The sequence below is a fragment of the Nicotiana tabacum genome, chromosome 3, assembly GCF_000715075.1.
Source record: "Nicotiana tabacum cultivar K326 chromosome 3, ASM71507v2, whole genome shotgun sequence".
In the NCBI taxonomy this organism is placed as follows: domain Eukaryota; kingdom Viridiplantae; phylum Streptophyta; class Magnoliopsida; order Solanales; family Solanaceae; genus Nicotiana; species Nicotiana tabacum.
Genome location: NC_134082.1, coordinates 160,734,596 through 160,748,536, shown reverse-complemented (window position 1 = coordinate 160,748,536; position 13,941 = coordinate 160,734,596). Strand labels below are relative to the sequence as shown.

Genomic DNA, 13,941 nt, shown 5'->3' with positions numbered 1-13,941 from the left:
GCCGGAGTGATTCCCACAAGTACCTTCGTGGATTTCTCGAAATAATCGGCGCCCCCTGGTCCTGAGCATACCGCCAATGGTCCATCGAATGTTCTTCGGTACAATGTTCCATCTTCATCTAATGCAAACCTAGCAGCCTTGGCTCGTAAGGCCCTTGATTCTTTGTGGTCTGATGGGAGTTTTCCACTCTTCAAATAGTCGATATACTTATTCCTCCAGTCCCATATTAAACTTGTTGAATTTATCTTGGCATGACCCTCTTCAACCACAGACCTTAATAATTGGAAGACAGTCCTTGGGACGATGTCATCTTCTTCGACCGAGGATCCCAGATTAGCAAGTGCATCGGCCTCCCTATTTTGCTCTCGAGGCACATGATCTAGAGTCCACTCCTTGAAGCGGTGTAAAGTTACCTGTAGCTTATAAAAGTACCGTTGCATTCTATCCTCTCGAAACTTTTGTTTACTTGGTTTACCACCAATAGAGAATTGCACTTGGCCTCGATGACTTCTTCTCCCAAACTTTTAGCTAGCTCGAGACCTGCAATCATGGCCTCATACTTGGCCTCATTATTAGTTAATCTTGGAGTTTTGATAGATTAGGCAGTATCGTGCGTGGGTGGCTTTAAGACAATGCCAAGCCCAAACCCCTTCATATTCGAGGTACCGTCTGTGAAAAAGGTCCATACCCCTGATGTTGTACCTGAGCTTAGTAGGAGTTCTTTCTCCACTTCAGGTATGATGGTTGGCGTAAAATCGACATGAGGTCAGCTAGGATTTGAGACTTGATGGTCATTCGGGGTTGATATTCGATATCGTACCTGCTAAGTTCGACGACCTATTTGGCCAATCGGCCCGATAGCTCGGGTTTATGCAAAATATTTTGAAGGGGGTAAGTGGTTAATACACATATAGGATGACACTAAAAATATGGTTTTAACTTTCGAGATGAGCATATCAATGCAAGTGCTAATTTTTCTAAGTGAGGGTACCTAGTTTTAGCATCTCCTAAAGTTCGGCTTACGTAATAAATAGAAAATTGTGTATCTTGCTCTTCTCGAACAGTACCCTACTTACTACTATCTTGGACACTGCTAAGTATAGGTAATGTTTTTCATCTGCCTTCGGGGTGTGAAGCAAAGGTGGGCTCGATAAGTATCGTTTCAACTCTTCTAAGGCTCGCTGACATTACGGGGTCCATGCGAAATCCTTTTTTTTTAGCAAGGAAAAGAACCGGTGACTCCGATCCGACGACCTCGAAATGAATCGACCCAAAGCAGCTATTCGCCTTGTTAGCCTTTGCACTGCCTTCACACTATCCACGATCGTGATATCCTCAATAGCCTTGATCTTATCGGGGTTGATTTTGATACCTCGATTTGACACCATGAAGCCAAAAAACTTACTCGAGCCAACTCCGAAGGCACATTTCTCCGGGTTAAGCTTCATGTTGTATTGCCTTATAATTTTGAATGTTTCCTGCAAATGAACTAAATGGTCCTCTGCGCGCAGGGACTTAACCAATATATCATCAATATAAACTTCCATTATTTTGCCTATTTGTTCTTTGAACATTCTGTTAACTAGGCATTGGTATGTGGCTCCTGCATTCTTTAGCCCGGAGGGCATTACGTTGTAACAGTAAGTTCCAAATTTTGTAATAAATGAAGTCATTTCCTAGTCCTCTAGGTTCATATGAATCTGATTGTATCCGGAGTAGGCATCGAGAAGAATTAGGGTCTCGTGGCCAGCCGTGGCAGTGATCATACGATCGATGTTTGGCAAGGGGAAAGAATCTTTAGGACATGATTTATTCAAGTCCTTATAATCTATGCACATTCTAAGTTTGTTTCCTTTTTTAGGAACTACAACTACGTTGGCTAACAACTCGGGGTACTTTACCTCCCGAATATATCCTATTTTAAGAAGTTTGGCTACCTCGTCTTTTATGAAAGCATGCTTTACCTTGGATTGAGGCCTCCTTTTTGCTTCACTAATTTGAACCTGGGATCGGTGCTTAGCCGATGCATGGTGATTTACCTCGAAAATACGAGTAACGATTAAATTTGATTTGTGGTTTTAAAGATATGTGATTTAGTTTAATACCAATTAATAATCAATAAATATGAAGTAGAAATGAAAAAGACAAGTGAATCAAATCAATGTAACTCAACAGCAGTGACCTCGAGCTTAGTGACGTGGAGGTGGGCTTAGAACAATAAGAACAATTAAGTAAGAAAAGTAAAGTAAGAGCAGTAAAGCTAAGGACAATTTTGATGAACAGTAGACAAAAAAGTAGAGAGTATATTCTTTGCTCAATGATTAGATGATGTTACAAATGATTGGGGTACCCTTTATATAATAGGGGAATCCCTAAATAAAGCATATTTCTATTTACAGTAAGGAATTTTTTTAGTACAACTGTCTAACCGCCTAGTACGGAATAGTACAATCCTATTCCGGGATTTGTGCGGGATCTTGGGGACGTGGCAGGAATATAGCTCATCTTGTTACAAGTCCATAACGGTACTATTCCGAGATCGATGCTCTGCTTTCGAACTCTGGTCTGGACCCTCGAGCTCGAACTCGATCTTGCCTGGACTCGTACTTCGGATGACCTCTCGAGTATATGGATCGAAGACATACGATCTTGACCGTATACAAGGGTGTATTTGTTTCAACTTCTCTTTGAATTAAGCAAAGAGAAATTTCTCAACAAGATATTTGAATCACATATGGCATTACACAGCTCCAGTCACAAATATCGTCAGACAATCACAACTAGAAACTTTTGGACATTCGATCACCAGCTTGGTGTCAAGATCTTTCTTCCACTAATAAAATATCTTGCTTACTGATCAAAAAAGTTATGACAAATATAAGGATGAAAAAGGGAGTTATAGGCAGAGGTTAACATTTGACCCAAAGATATTTGAAAAAATAAGAATGAATTTAGACTTAAAGAATAAAAGATATATATGAACATCACTACTTTAAGAACGAAATAATACACATATTATGCTACCCATAAACAAGAATATCCTACAACAACTGCACCTCAATCCCAAACAATTTGAGGTCAGCTATATGAATCCTCATTAACCATATTCCCCGTTTAAATTCATGTTGTAGAAACAAAATTATAGTATACAAATAGAATACACTCAACGAAATGCAACGGTCATTAACCCTATTACAAGGGAAATATTCAATCCCCCGGGGGTAGGGTAACCTAATGCGCTCTTAGTTCCAACCTCAGACCTTACTGCAACCACTCTTGCCCCACCACATAGCATGCACTGCACCTCGTTGCATCTTCCCCTCATTCCACATGATTCCTTTTACTAAATTTGGTTGTTTACCTTTCAGCTTTGTTTAATAGCTTAATAAAACGCATAACCCAGTTATTAAACAATTGATAAAATATATTCAATCCATCCAAAATTATTCAAATATAATTCACCTTAATTCTCAAATTGCAATCAAATCCTCCAGCTCCTTAGGATCCTTCCTAAAATAATCTTATCTCCACTTCTTCCATGTCCACAAACCTAACGACCTGTATGAGCTAGGCAAGTTTGAGTCAAGCTAACCCTTGGTCCATTCACTAACCGTAAGTTTAATCCACTTTTTACCCTGTTAGTCTTTTTTTTTAACCTTTGCTGTGATTATTCTTTTTCTCGTCCTTGTAGTGTTGTCAAGTTTCACCTAAGAGGATTGGCATCATTTCTTTTCCACAGGGACTCATTTTGTTGGTTTCGTGTACAAGAGGTACACAGAGTAGTACAGAGATTACAGATTAGTATTATCTGATGATAGAATGCAATTCTTTTTGTGCAGCACAACACTGTATTGCTGTGAATTCGAAAGTTGTAAGCAGTTAGCTATAGGAAATTGGTGCGATTTGACTTTCTTCCCACATCATAACAACCAGTTGTTTTTATTCAAAATCCAACATTAAGTCATTAATCATATATCTACTTTAAGAAAAACATATATCTACTTAATCTATCTATATACTCCATAGAAGAGGCAAAGACACCATAGTAAGCTAAGTGGCAACATAAAAAAAAATCTACATGGCAATTTTAGGACAAATTTAGTTAAGTCGGGTAATAATTAATTTCTTTTTGAATTTGAATTTTAAAAATATTAAATTATGTATTAATTATTATTAATAATTAGTTACTTTTTTTGAATTTGAATTTAAGTATAGCAGAAAAGTCTAATTGCTTATTCCATATAATGTAGAAAACAATAATCAAAATAGCGATACATTTTATAAATAATAATAATAATAAAACATATATTTTGGACGAAGTAAGAAATCTCTATTATCTTTATTATATTAAAGGAGATATCTATATATTATATATTATATACACATGATAAAGGTGACAACATAATAAAAATTCACTTAGTAATTTTAGGACAAAAAAATTGTTATTCATAAGATTAAAGTAAATGACATCTCATATAACTTCGTAAGTTTTACTATTTTTGGGAAAAGTTACAAGTTCTAGCTTCTTCCAAGAAGCAGAAGTATAAAATTAATTTGTTCAAAATAAAAATAACCTTACAATAAATTTATATTTTTCAAATTATCTATCATTGGTTTTTTTTTTCTTTTCCTTTTTATTTCTACTATAGATTTCTTCTCTTTTATATTTAATCATATTTTTATTCTCTTTCTCCTATTCCTAAGAGTAGATTTTAATTTATAATAAATGATATTTTGACATATTTAAATTATCATGTAAACAATAAGTAATACCAAACAATTAATGTTATTACTTTGGAATAATTATATTTTATATTGGTTGAAATTTTTAGTTTATATTTTTACTTTAAATTTTATATTTTAATTGAATTCCTTTTTAATAAATATTTATATTTTTTTATAAATAATATTAATCGCAAATAGAACCTTTACTGTCTTTTTTCTTAAATTGATGCTTAAAAATAAGGGAGTACATAGGCCGAGTTAGTTCGGCTTTTCCCTTTACCAAACCAAACCAAAAGTGTCGAGTTTTTATATTTATAAACCAAACCAAACCAAACCAATAACACTCGGATTTTTCAGTTTTCGATTTTCTCGGATTTCTCAGGTTTTTTCGGGTTTCTCGGGTTTTTGTAGTTCGGTGTCCAAGATTCTTCGGCAATTTAGAATGGCCAACAGGTTCAATAAATTTCAAATCAACTTCAATGGGCAGCACTAGGACTTAAATGAAGAGGCACAACAGAAAAGTCAAAAGATAATTGAGATTAAACATATTTAGCACATAGAGCAAATTCCCATGAGTATTTAAATTTGCTAATTCAACAAGTACTTTTCCCTTTAAAATTAGCTAACACACAAAAGTATATTCATACCACTGGATAGATACCTGTTAACACTAGCACACACACAAGCATATTCATATCACTGCACAGAAGCAACCCATGGCATCAAGTTGATAGGCCTCTGCTTGTCACCAATTTCAACACTTAAATCCAAGGTTAATTACTAAAAAATAACTTCAACAAGTAAACAATTGCTAGAGAAATTCATTACTGTACTCCAACTCCTTCCAATAGCATTAGATACAAACAGAATATGGCAAAACTATAACTACATTAGAGTTGATAGAGTAATACTCTAAGATCATCTAGACTATTACAATTCACAACTGTCTCAAGCAAACTTAAGAAGTCTTGGTTAATTAAAAAACCGCGTACAACTAGTAGCTATTAATAACAAACAAGCCTCTATTCCATCATGAACTGTAACATCAGGAACAGAGCTGGCTAATCAATCCTAAAAGGTGAGTCTGGATATTCTGAGAGAAAAGAAACAATTTGAGTACTACATAAAATAAACCAAATTAACAAACAGAACCATATTTGATTAAGAATTGAAGAAAATTACCTTCTTCAATTTCCTCAAGTTTCTGGACTTCCTCCAAAAAGTCTTCAAACTTGCATTCTTTAGAAGGTGATCGTATACATTGTTGAGTACAAATAAGAGTTTCTACTGTTTTTGGCGATAAAGAACTCCGATAAGTATCAAGGATTCGACCACCTGTACTAAAAGATGACTCAAATGCAACAGTAGAAATAGGAATAGAAAGAACATCCCTAGTAATTTTTGAAACAATTGGAAATTTCTTATCTCCGACTTTGGAAGTGAACTAAACATCAGTACTTGGGTTGGGTGTAATGGTTTGTGGGCTTTTTTTTACCTAAATGATCTATGGGTAGTGGGCATAAAAATTGTAGCCCAAATCTGATGTTAAAAAATAAAGGAATTTTTACACCCTATAGAAAACCTTAGTACCCTATTTATTTTAAATAAATACCATTTTAAAATATTACATCCTATAAATACCCTTTATCCTTTATTGCAAAAAATCTAAATATAGTTACATCCTACAATTAAGGCACCATATATGCTAAATATTATTTTTCTCTCACCCTTTTTGTATTTTCTCTCACATAATTACCGCGTATCTGCAAACCCTAATACAATCTCTCTCTATTTGCATACAACCAGACTCTCTTCTCCCACAAACCCTAGTTTCTTAATTCTTCTCCCACCCAAATTCTCAATTTTCTGCTCCGCGTCACCAACGTTATCTATGTGCTTATTCGATAAGATATACAGATTGAAATTACTAACCGTATTTGTGGAGGTTTTGAGCAGAGGCCCAATTCACTGCTGGAGTCAAGAAAGAACGTAACCAAAACCCCATTTGTAATTGGAGTAGCTATTGATTTATTCTTGTCACCATAGCTTCCGTTGGCTTTGTTCCACTTCTTGACTGGAATTGGCAGCAACTTTCTCGTTGAGTTCAAACTTGAGGATTGAGTTTTTACTTGTAAGTGTAATGTGAAAAGGGAAAAAAATAAGGAATTTGTCTCATGGCTGACCAGCCGGAATTAATGGCTGGCCGCCGGCCGGCGAAGCCATAGGGCTGGTTTCTCTATCTAGATCGCCTATTTGTATTCAGTTGTATTCGAATGTATTCTTCAGCTGTATTCATTTGTATTCAGGTTTAACCAATTGTATTTAACTATTTTATTCAGCAGAAGTTAGTTGTATTTTGTTGCATTCAAGAGTTTATTCAGCTGTATTCAATTGTATTTTTGTTGTATTCAAGTGTTTTATTCAGATGAATTAAGGTGTATTTTGTTGTATTCAACTGTATTATTCATATGTATTTCTCTTTATTCAGCTATAATCTTTATTATGTATCTTTCAAATACAGATTAATGAGGGATCGTTTTAGTTCATTGAGTTAAATTAGGAGAATATCATGTGATTTTATTTTCTTCCGTTTTTAGCGCAGATACGTTACTGTATTTAATGTTAATGTCGCTTGAATACAGCTAAATACATGTCAAACTTAGTTGGAATTCCAGATTTTACGCCTATATTTTTGGTTGTATTAATGAATACAATAGCTTAAATACATGAAATACATTGTATAAAAACATAAAAGGTATTTATAACACGTAATATAGCAAAGGGTATCTATAAATGGCTAATTAGACAAAAAAGATGGTGCTTTTTAAAAAATTCCCAAAAATAAAAACTAAGTTAAAGAAAATTATATTATAATAAAAAAATTTATGTATAAAATTATTTTAAAAATTTTATATATATAATATCGGGTTGATTTAATCGCGGGTTGACTTATTTTAGTTAATACCAAACCAAAGTATTTATAAATTGGGCTTTTTTTAAATACCAAACCACTAATCTGGTTTTTTTTCGGTTTGTCGGTTTGGTGTGGTTTGCTGTTTGGTTTTGTTCACCCCTACTTAAAAATACTTTTTTAAAAGATTGGTCAAACACAATGAGCTTACAAAAAGCACTACTCAAACGAATTGGCAAAACAAAATTACTTTTAGAAAGCACTTTTCAATAAAAGTATTCTTCAAAATAAGAAGTTCGCAGCTTGATCAAACATGCTCTAAAACTCAAATGATAAGCCAGCTTGTGTTCCTGAGTAATCTCTTGCGGGTAAATGTACCTCATTTGAATTTATGTAATTTTGATAACTTTAAAATTCCCCGTGTTTTTCTCAATGTGATATTTTATCTTTACCTTTAAAATGGCTTTGACCAAAGTCTTTTTTTATAAGAATTTCAAATGTGGACGAAAAGCTTTGGATGGAAAAAATATAGACTTGACCAAAGTCCTTTTGATATTTTTTAAATTCATGTATGTAAATGTCATGTTTTCCGCCAAATTCGTGACCTACAACTCTTTAATTAACATAATAACAAGAAAAAGTTTCCTGATTTACAACCTTTAAAATTTCTTTATAGCCTTTACTTTTTTTCAAATTTTCAACTCTGCTTCGTTTATAATTTTAATCACGCCTAATCCACTGCTCCCCCATAAGCCAAAGCTCATCAAATCTGATATTTTAACCTTTTCTATTCCAATCCGTCTATTTTCCTTAAAGTAAAACTAAGTAGTTACTCAGGATCTCGGCTGACTGCAGTTGTCCGTTTTTATAAGCACTCCATAACTTCAGCCTTCCAACAACTCCAAATTTGTTTTCTTTTATGCTTAAGAGCTATACGCCCCACAATGACCAAGCTCCCAATAGTTAAGAATCAAATGATTATTTTAAAATTTAGAGATGTTGGATTATAGATCGTGGGTCGCTCCATGTGGGCTGATCCAATCCGGTTAAGAGAGATAAGTGAAAGAGGTTAAGGGAAGTTATCACTAGACCACAAACTCTACTAAACTGAACGTGCAGGGGGGAGTGGTGGGTTATCTTCCTTAATCGTTATTACTTTGTCTATTTATGTTAAGGAGAAAACACAGAAATTTCAAGCATAAAATTTGTATCTGATTAATCCTTTCTGCACAAAAAATACAGATAAGTTAGGGCATCTAATTGGTGGAAGATTAACTTTGTTTCCTAGTGATTCAAAGTTCGATTTGGGGAAATTGACAAGTATGCTAATGTTGTTCTTGCCCCGTGTTTATTAAACTAGCAATGGTATCAGAGCCAGTGATACTGTTTTCTGGTTTACATCTTCCCAGTCGATGCTATATTTTTTAAGACTGCTACTGTAATTTTCTTTGACACTTTCACAGTAAAAGAAAAAAAACGTCACAATTGTTTGATAACAATTCTCGAACTGTGAATCCTTACTGGAAAGGGAACAAAGTTTGTTTTGTAGTATAACTAATTAACAATTAGTTTGTTAGCGTCAAACAATTGGTTTTTGGCTAATGCCAATCTATTGTTCATACTAGAAGTTTTCTTCATACTTCTTTTTTGTCTTTTAGTACTTATATTTACTTTAACCTTCTTTGTCTCTTATGGTGCTTTAAAATAATTTTAAAGAAGTTGCTTAGCACCATTTTATATCATAGAAAGCATAAGTTAGTATTTTCTGTGAAATTTTTCTTGACATTCACAGAATGTAGTGATGAATTCCTTTGTTGCTAAAAAGAATAATTAAATTTGGAAAATTGTCACATATATTTCCAGGAAGTTTTCCATAAAGATTTTTATTTGTTAGACCAATCTGTTTAAGTGATGGCTGGTTAAATATAATTGGTGGAATTGGCTTATAAGCATATTATCTTGCAAGTCTGTGGAAGCCAGGCAACAAAGTCTACTGATTTCTTGAGGAATTTCTCCAACAAGTGAATTTCTTCGTAGTCGTAAATACTTTAGTTTTTGTTATGTCAAAAAGGGGTGAAGGGAAATTACCTGAAAATTGGTTAAACAATGTACAAGGAATGGACGTTTGGTAATATTAATGTCTATCATTATCGCACAAATCAGATTAATTGAACAAGAAAAGCTTTCTCTCTCTTGCTTTCTCTCGGCGCACAATTGGCGTGACACTAACGTACGCCCACCGAAAAATGGGGAGGGGACGTCCGGCCAAAAATGCGAAGAAAGTTCAGAAGGAGGAAATCAAACTTGCTGAGAGATGAAGTGCCACAATGGAGGTGAATATCACTCCCAAAAGCTTGCTAATCCAAAAAAGGGGAGACGCTGCTTATAGTACCAACCGTGTTAATGGAAGCAGTGATAATCAAAGCCACAACGCCAATTGAATCAAGTGGAATTAAGGAATTAGAGAACACTAATGAAGGATCACACATTGTGCAAAAGATGGTGAGCAAAGGAAGGAGCAGATGAGCCCAAACCTAGAAATTTAGCATGCGCTACCTGTTAGGGTTGAAGGAACTAAAACACCAACGAGTATTATGAACACACCGGCTACCATGTGAGCTCCAACTGCTCAAATTGGGCAAACCTCAAGCCAACCAAATGGGGGAGGAATAGATAAACCAATGGGAGAGATCATAGTGCCAACTGAGTGGCCACCGAAAATAGGACCTGTAAATGGTAGTACACAGAAGAGGTTGCAACTGGAGCAAAAGGATCCTGGAGAGAGAACATGGGCAAATTTGATTGAGGGGAACAAACTGGCAGCTAAAGGAATGAAACTCAAATTTATTCCACCAATAATTGTCAATGGTGAAAAGGTCGTTGAATTAAACCAGACAGTCGTAACTAGCGAAAATGAGAAATGGAAATTTGCCCTAATTGGCTACATAATTGGAGGCACAACCAAGATTGGATCAATGGAGTGATACGTAGCAGCACAAGGCAGATTTGAGGATAAACCAAACGTATTCTATCACAATGCAGGCTATTTTGTGATCAACTTTACTTGTGAATAAGATATAAATAAATTACTATATGTAGGCCTCATATGTTGAACAACATACCTTTAATCCTAAAACCATGGACCCCTAGGACCCCTAAGTTTAATTTTGATGATGAAGAATTGAGAACAATTCCAACTCTTGTGAAGTTACCAACTCCCATTAAGCTGTTGGAGTCCTACTGCTCTTAGCAAAATTGGGAGTGGTTTGGGACAACCATTATATGCTGATGATTGTACTATAAACTCTGCTAGAATATATTTTGCTAGAATCCTTGTAGAAGTGGATGCCACTAGAGAATTACCTAATAATATCAAGGTTAAAAGGGAGGATGTTTGAACAAGCATGGTGCTATGAATGAAAACCAATATACTGTCATGGGTGCTTGCAATTAGGACATAAGTGTCAAACATAGAGGAAAAATCAGAATAACAATAAACCAGGGCTATAACAGAAGACAAAGTCACAGCAATAGAAAACAGAATGGAAGGTGATTAGAGATACTAATAAAATCAAAAATCAGGAGACATCTGAAGATATAAAGCCAACTCAACAAGATGAAATGCCAACAAAGCAAACTATGCCTGATGATGCTGGAGATTGGAAGGAAGTGAGGGGCAGATCGGCAGCAAAAAAATCCACAAGTGCCTCAACATGACAGTCATATAACTGTCATAAATGAATTTAAGATGCTGGTTAAAGGAGGAAAGTCTGATAGACAGAGCTCAAGTCAATCTACTCAACCCAGACTAGATGCAAATAGAGAGATTGCAGGGGACAGGGACTCTCATACTCCTCAAACATATTAATAGTTGCCTGGAATGTGAGGGGGTTCAATAAGGTGTTCAAGCAAAAGGAGATGAAGGTGTTTTTAAAAAAGTATAAAGTTAGTTTAATAGCAATTAGTGAGAATATAGTTCAAGAAAATAAAACAAATATAATCTTTAATAAGTTCATGCCAAATTGGAAGTGGTGTATCAATACAGGCCATGTGTTAAGATGTAGAATATGGGTTGTCTGGAATCCGGATGATATTCAGTTCATTGTTCTGGATACATCATCACAAGATTCATAGCCTAGTGAAGACAAAGACAATGGAATTTCACTTCTCAGCTATCTACGGGTTGCACACGTACGATTCATGTTAGGGGTTAGTTGTGGTTTAAACCAAGAAGTTTGGATGCACAAATGACAAGTCAATGGTTGATAATGGGGTATTTCAATTCTATATTATATACTAAAGATAAAAGCCATGGTAGTGAAGTGTAGGAACATGAAACCAAGGACTTCAAAGAATTCATAGAAGATTGCAGGATTGAATGAATTGCCAACTGTTGGAAGAACATATACATGGAATAATAACCATGTGTATAGTAGGATTGATCGAGCTATTGTAGATGGTGCTTGGATGGTCAATATGCCTCCACTACAGGTTCAGATAATGAACCCCCATTTCTCAGACCATTCTTCATTGAGCATACAAATAGAAGCATCACTTGAAACTAGGAAAAAGCCATTCAAGTTCCTTAACTACTTAGCTGAACATCTAGACTTTATAAATATAGTATAGGAGAATTGGGCCCCGACTGATGGGAAGATAGCTAGTATATGGGCAATCAGGAAAGCAATAAAGCAAAATGATAGAACAAATGTTACTAAGATGATACACAAGCTCAGAGTTGAACTGAAAGACCTGCAGAGCCAAATGAGGGATACTAATGGGAGTACAGAGCAATTTGACAAGGAAAAAAGTCTCAAAGTGCAACTTGAAAAATGGAGCCTCATTGAAGAAAGCATATATAAGTAGAAATCAAGGGTGCAGAACATCAAATTAGGGGATTCAAACTGCATATTTCTTTGCCAGTATGAAAGGGAGGAAAGCGCAGAATTAAATCAGAATGCTAATAGCAAAGAATGGAGAAATGATCAACAATACTGAGGAGGTTCAGAAGGAAATAATGGGCTTCTATAAACAATTGTTGGGTTCAACTTCTAAAAATATGTCAGCAATACACCCTGGTATTCTACAACATGGAACCAGACTTAACAGGAGGCAACAACTCCAGCTCATAAAACCATTCACTAAGGAATATGTATTGCAAGCCCTGAAAGGAATAGATGACATGAAGGAAACTGGAGGAGATGGATTTAACTCATACTTTTTTAAGAAGGCATGGCCTACTATAGGAGATGATGTAACTAAGGCAGTTTTGGACTATTTTGAAACTGGTACTATGTACCAGCCTATAAATACTACCTCGGTTACCTTGATCTGGAAAGTGAAAAACCCTTCCTCAATTAAAGAATACAAGCCCATTTCCTGTTGCACTACTCTGTACAAAATTGTGTAAAAAATGATTACTAGTAGATTGCAACTTGTGATGGAGATTATAGTTGATCATAGCCAGGCTATTTTTGTGCCTGGTAGAATGTTGGCTGACAATGTGCTGCTCAGTCATGAATTGGTTAAAGGATATGGCAAGAAAGGAGTATCACCCAGATGCATGTTGAAAATAGACATGTAAAAGGCATATGACTCTATAGAATGGGTATTTCTTGAACATATGCTAACAGGACTGGGGTTCCCCGAGAAGTTTGTAGATAGATCATGGGATGTGTAAAAATAGTATCATATTCTATAATCATTAATGGAAGTCCTACCCCCCCCCCTTCAATTTGCAGCCAAGAGAGAAGTGAGACAAGTAGATCCAATGTCCCCATATCTATTTGTAAGAGTACTTGACTAGATTATTGAAAATCTTGAAGGAGAAGCCAGATTTTAACTTTAACCCTAGATGTGAAAGGCTACACATAGTGCAACTAAGCTTTGCAGATGACTTGCTTATTTTTTGTAGAGGTGATGTAATTTCAGTAAATATTCTATATAGATGCTTTCAACAATTCTCTGAGGTATTCAGACACATTGCAAATCAATCTAAAAGCAGCATTTACTTTGGAGAAGTATCACTAGAAACCCAACATGAAATCATCCAAGCCTTGGATTCTCTATTGGTTCCTTACCCTTTAGGTACCTTGGAGTCCCTTTAAGCACTAAAAAGCTTACAGTTGGGCAATGCCAACCTTTGATACCTTTGATAGACAAGATGATAGGAAGGTTAACCAGTTGGACTACCAAATTTCTGTCATATGCAGGGAGATTACATCTAATCAAAAGTATACTAACTGTTGTGCAATCATTCTGGGCTCAAATTTTTCCCTTACCCAAAATTGTGTTGTAACACCCCG

General features: G+C 35.2%; 1 protein-coding gene across 1 annotated transcript; it reads left to right on the top strand.

Moving 5' to 3' along the window:
* The first annotated feature begins 12,593 nt into the window (after positions 1-12,593).
* Positions 12,594-13,220, top strand: LOC107762399 (uncharacterized). Its single transcript, XM_016580757.2, has 2 exons — positions 12,594-12,924; positions 13,090-13,220. Exons 1-2 carry the CDS (start codon positions 12,594-12,596, stop codon positions 13,218-13,220), a joined length of 462 nt encoding a protein of 153 aa, XP_016436243.2.
* Positions 13,221-13,941: the final 721 nt, after the last annotated feature.

Coding starts and splice junctions, on each gene's coding strand:
- LOC107762399 (XM_016580757.2), top strand. CDS start 12,594: ATGCTAATAGCAAAGAATGGAGAAATGATCAACAATACTGAGGAGGTT. Junction 12,925..13,089: donor TTTGGACTATTTTGAAACTG/GTACTATGTACC, acceptor TGGAGATTATAG/TTGATCATAGCCAGGCTATT.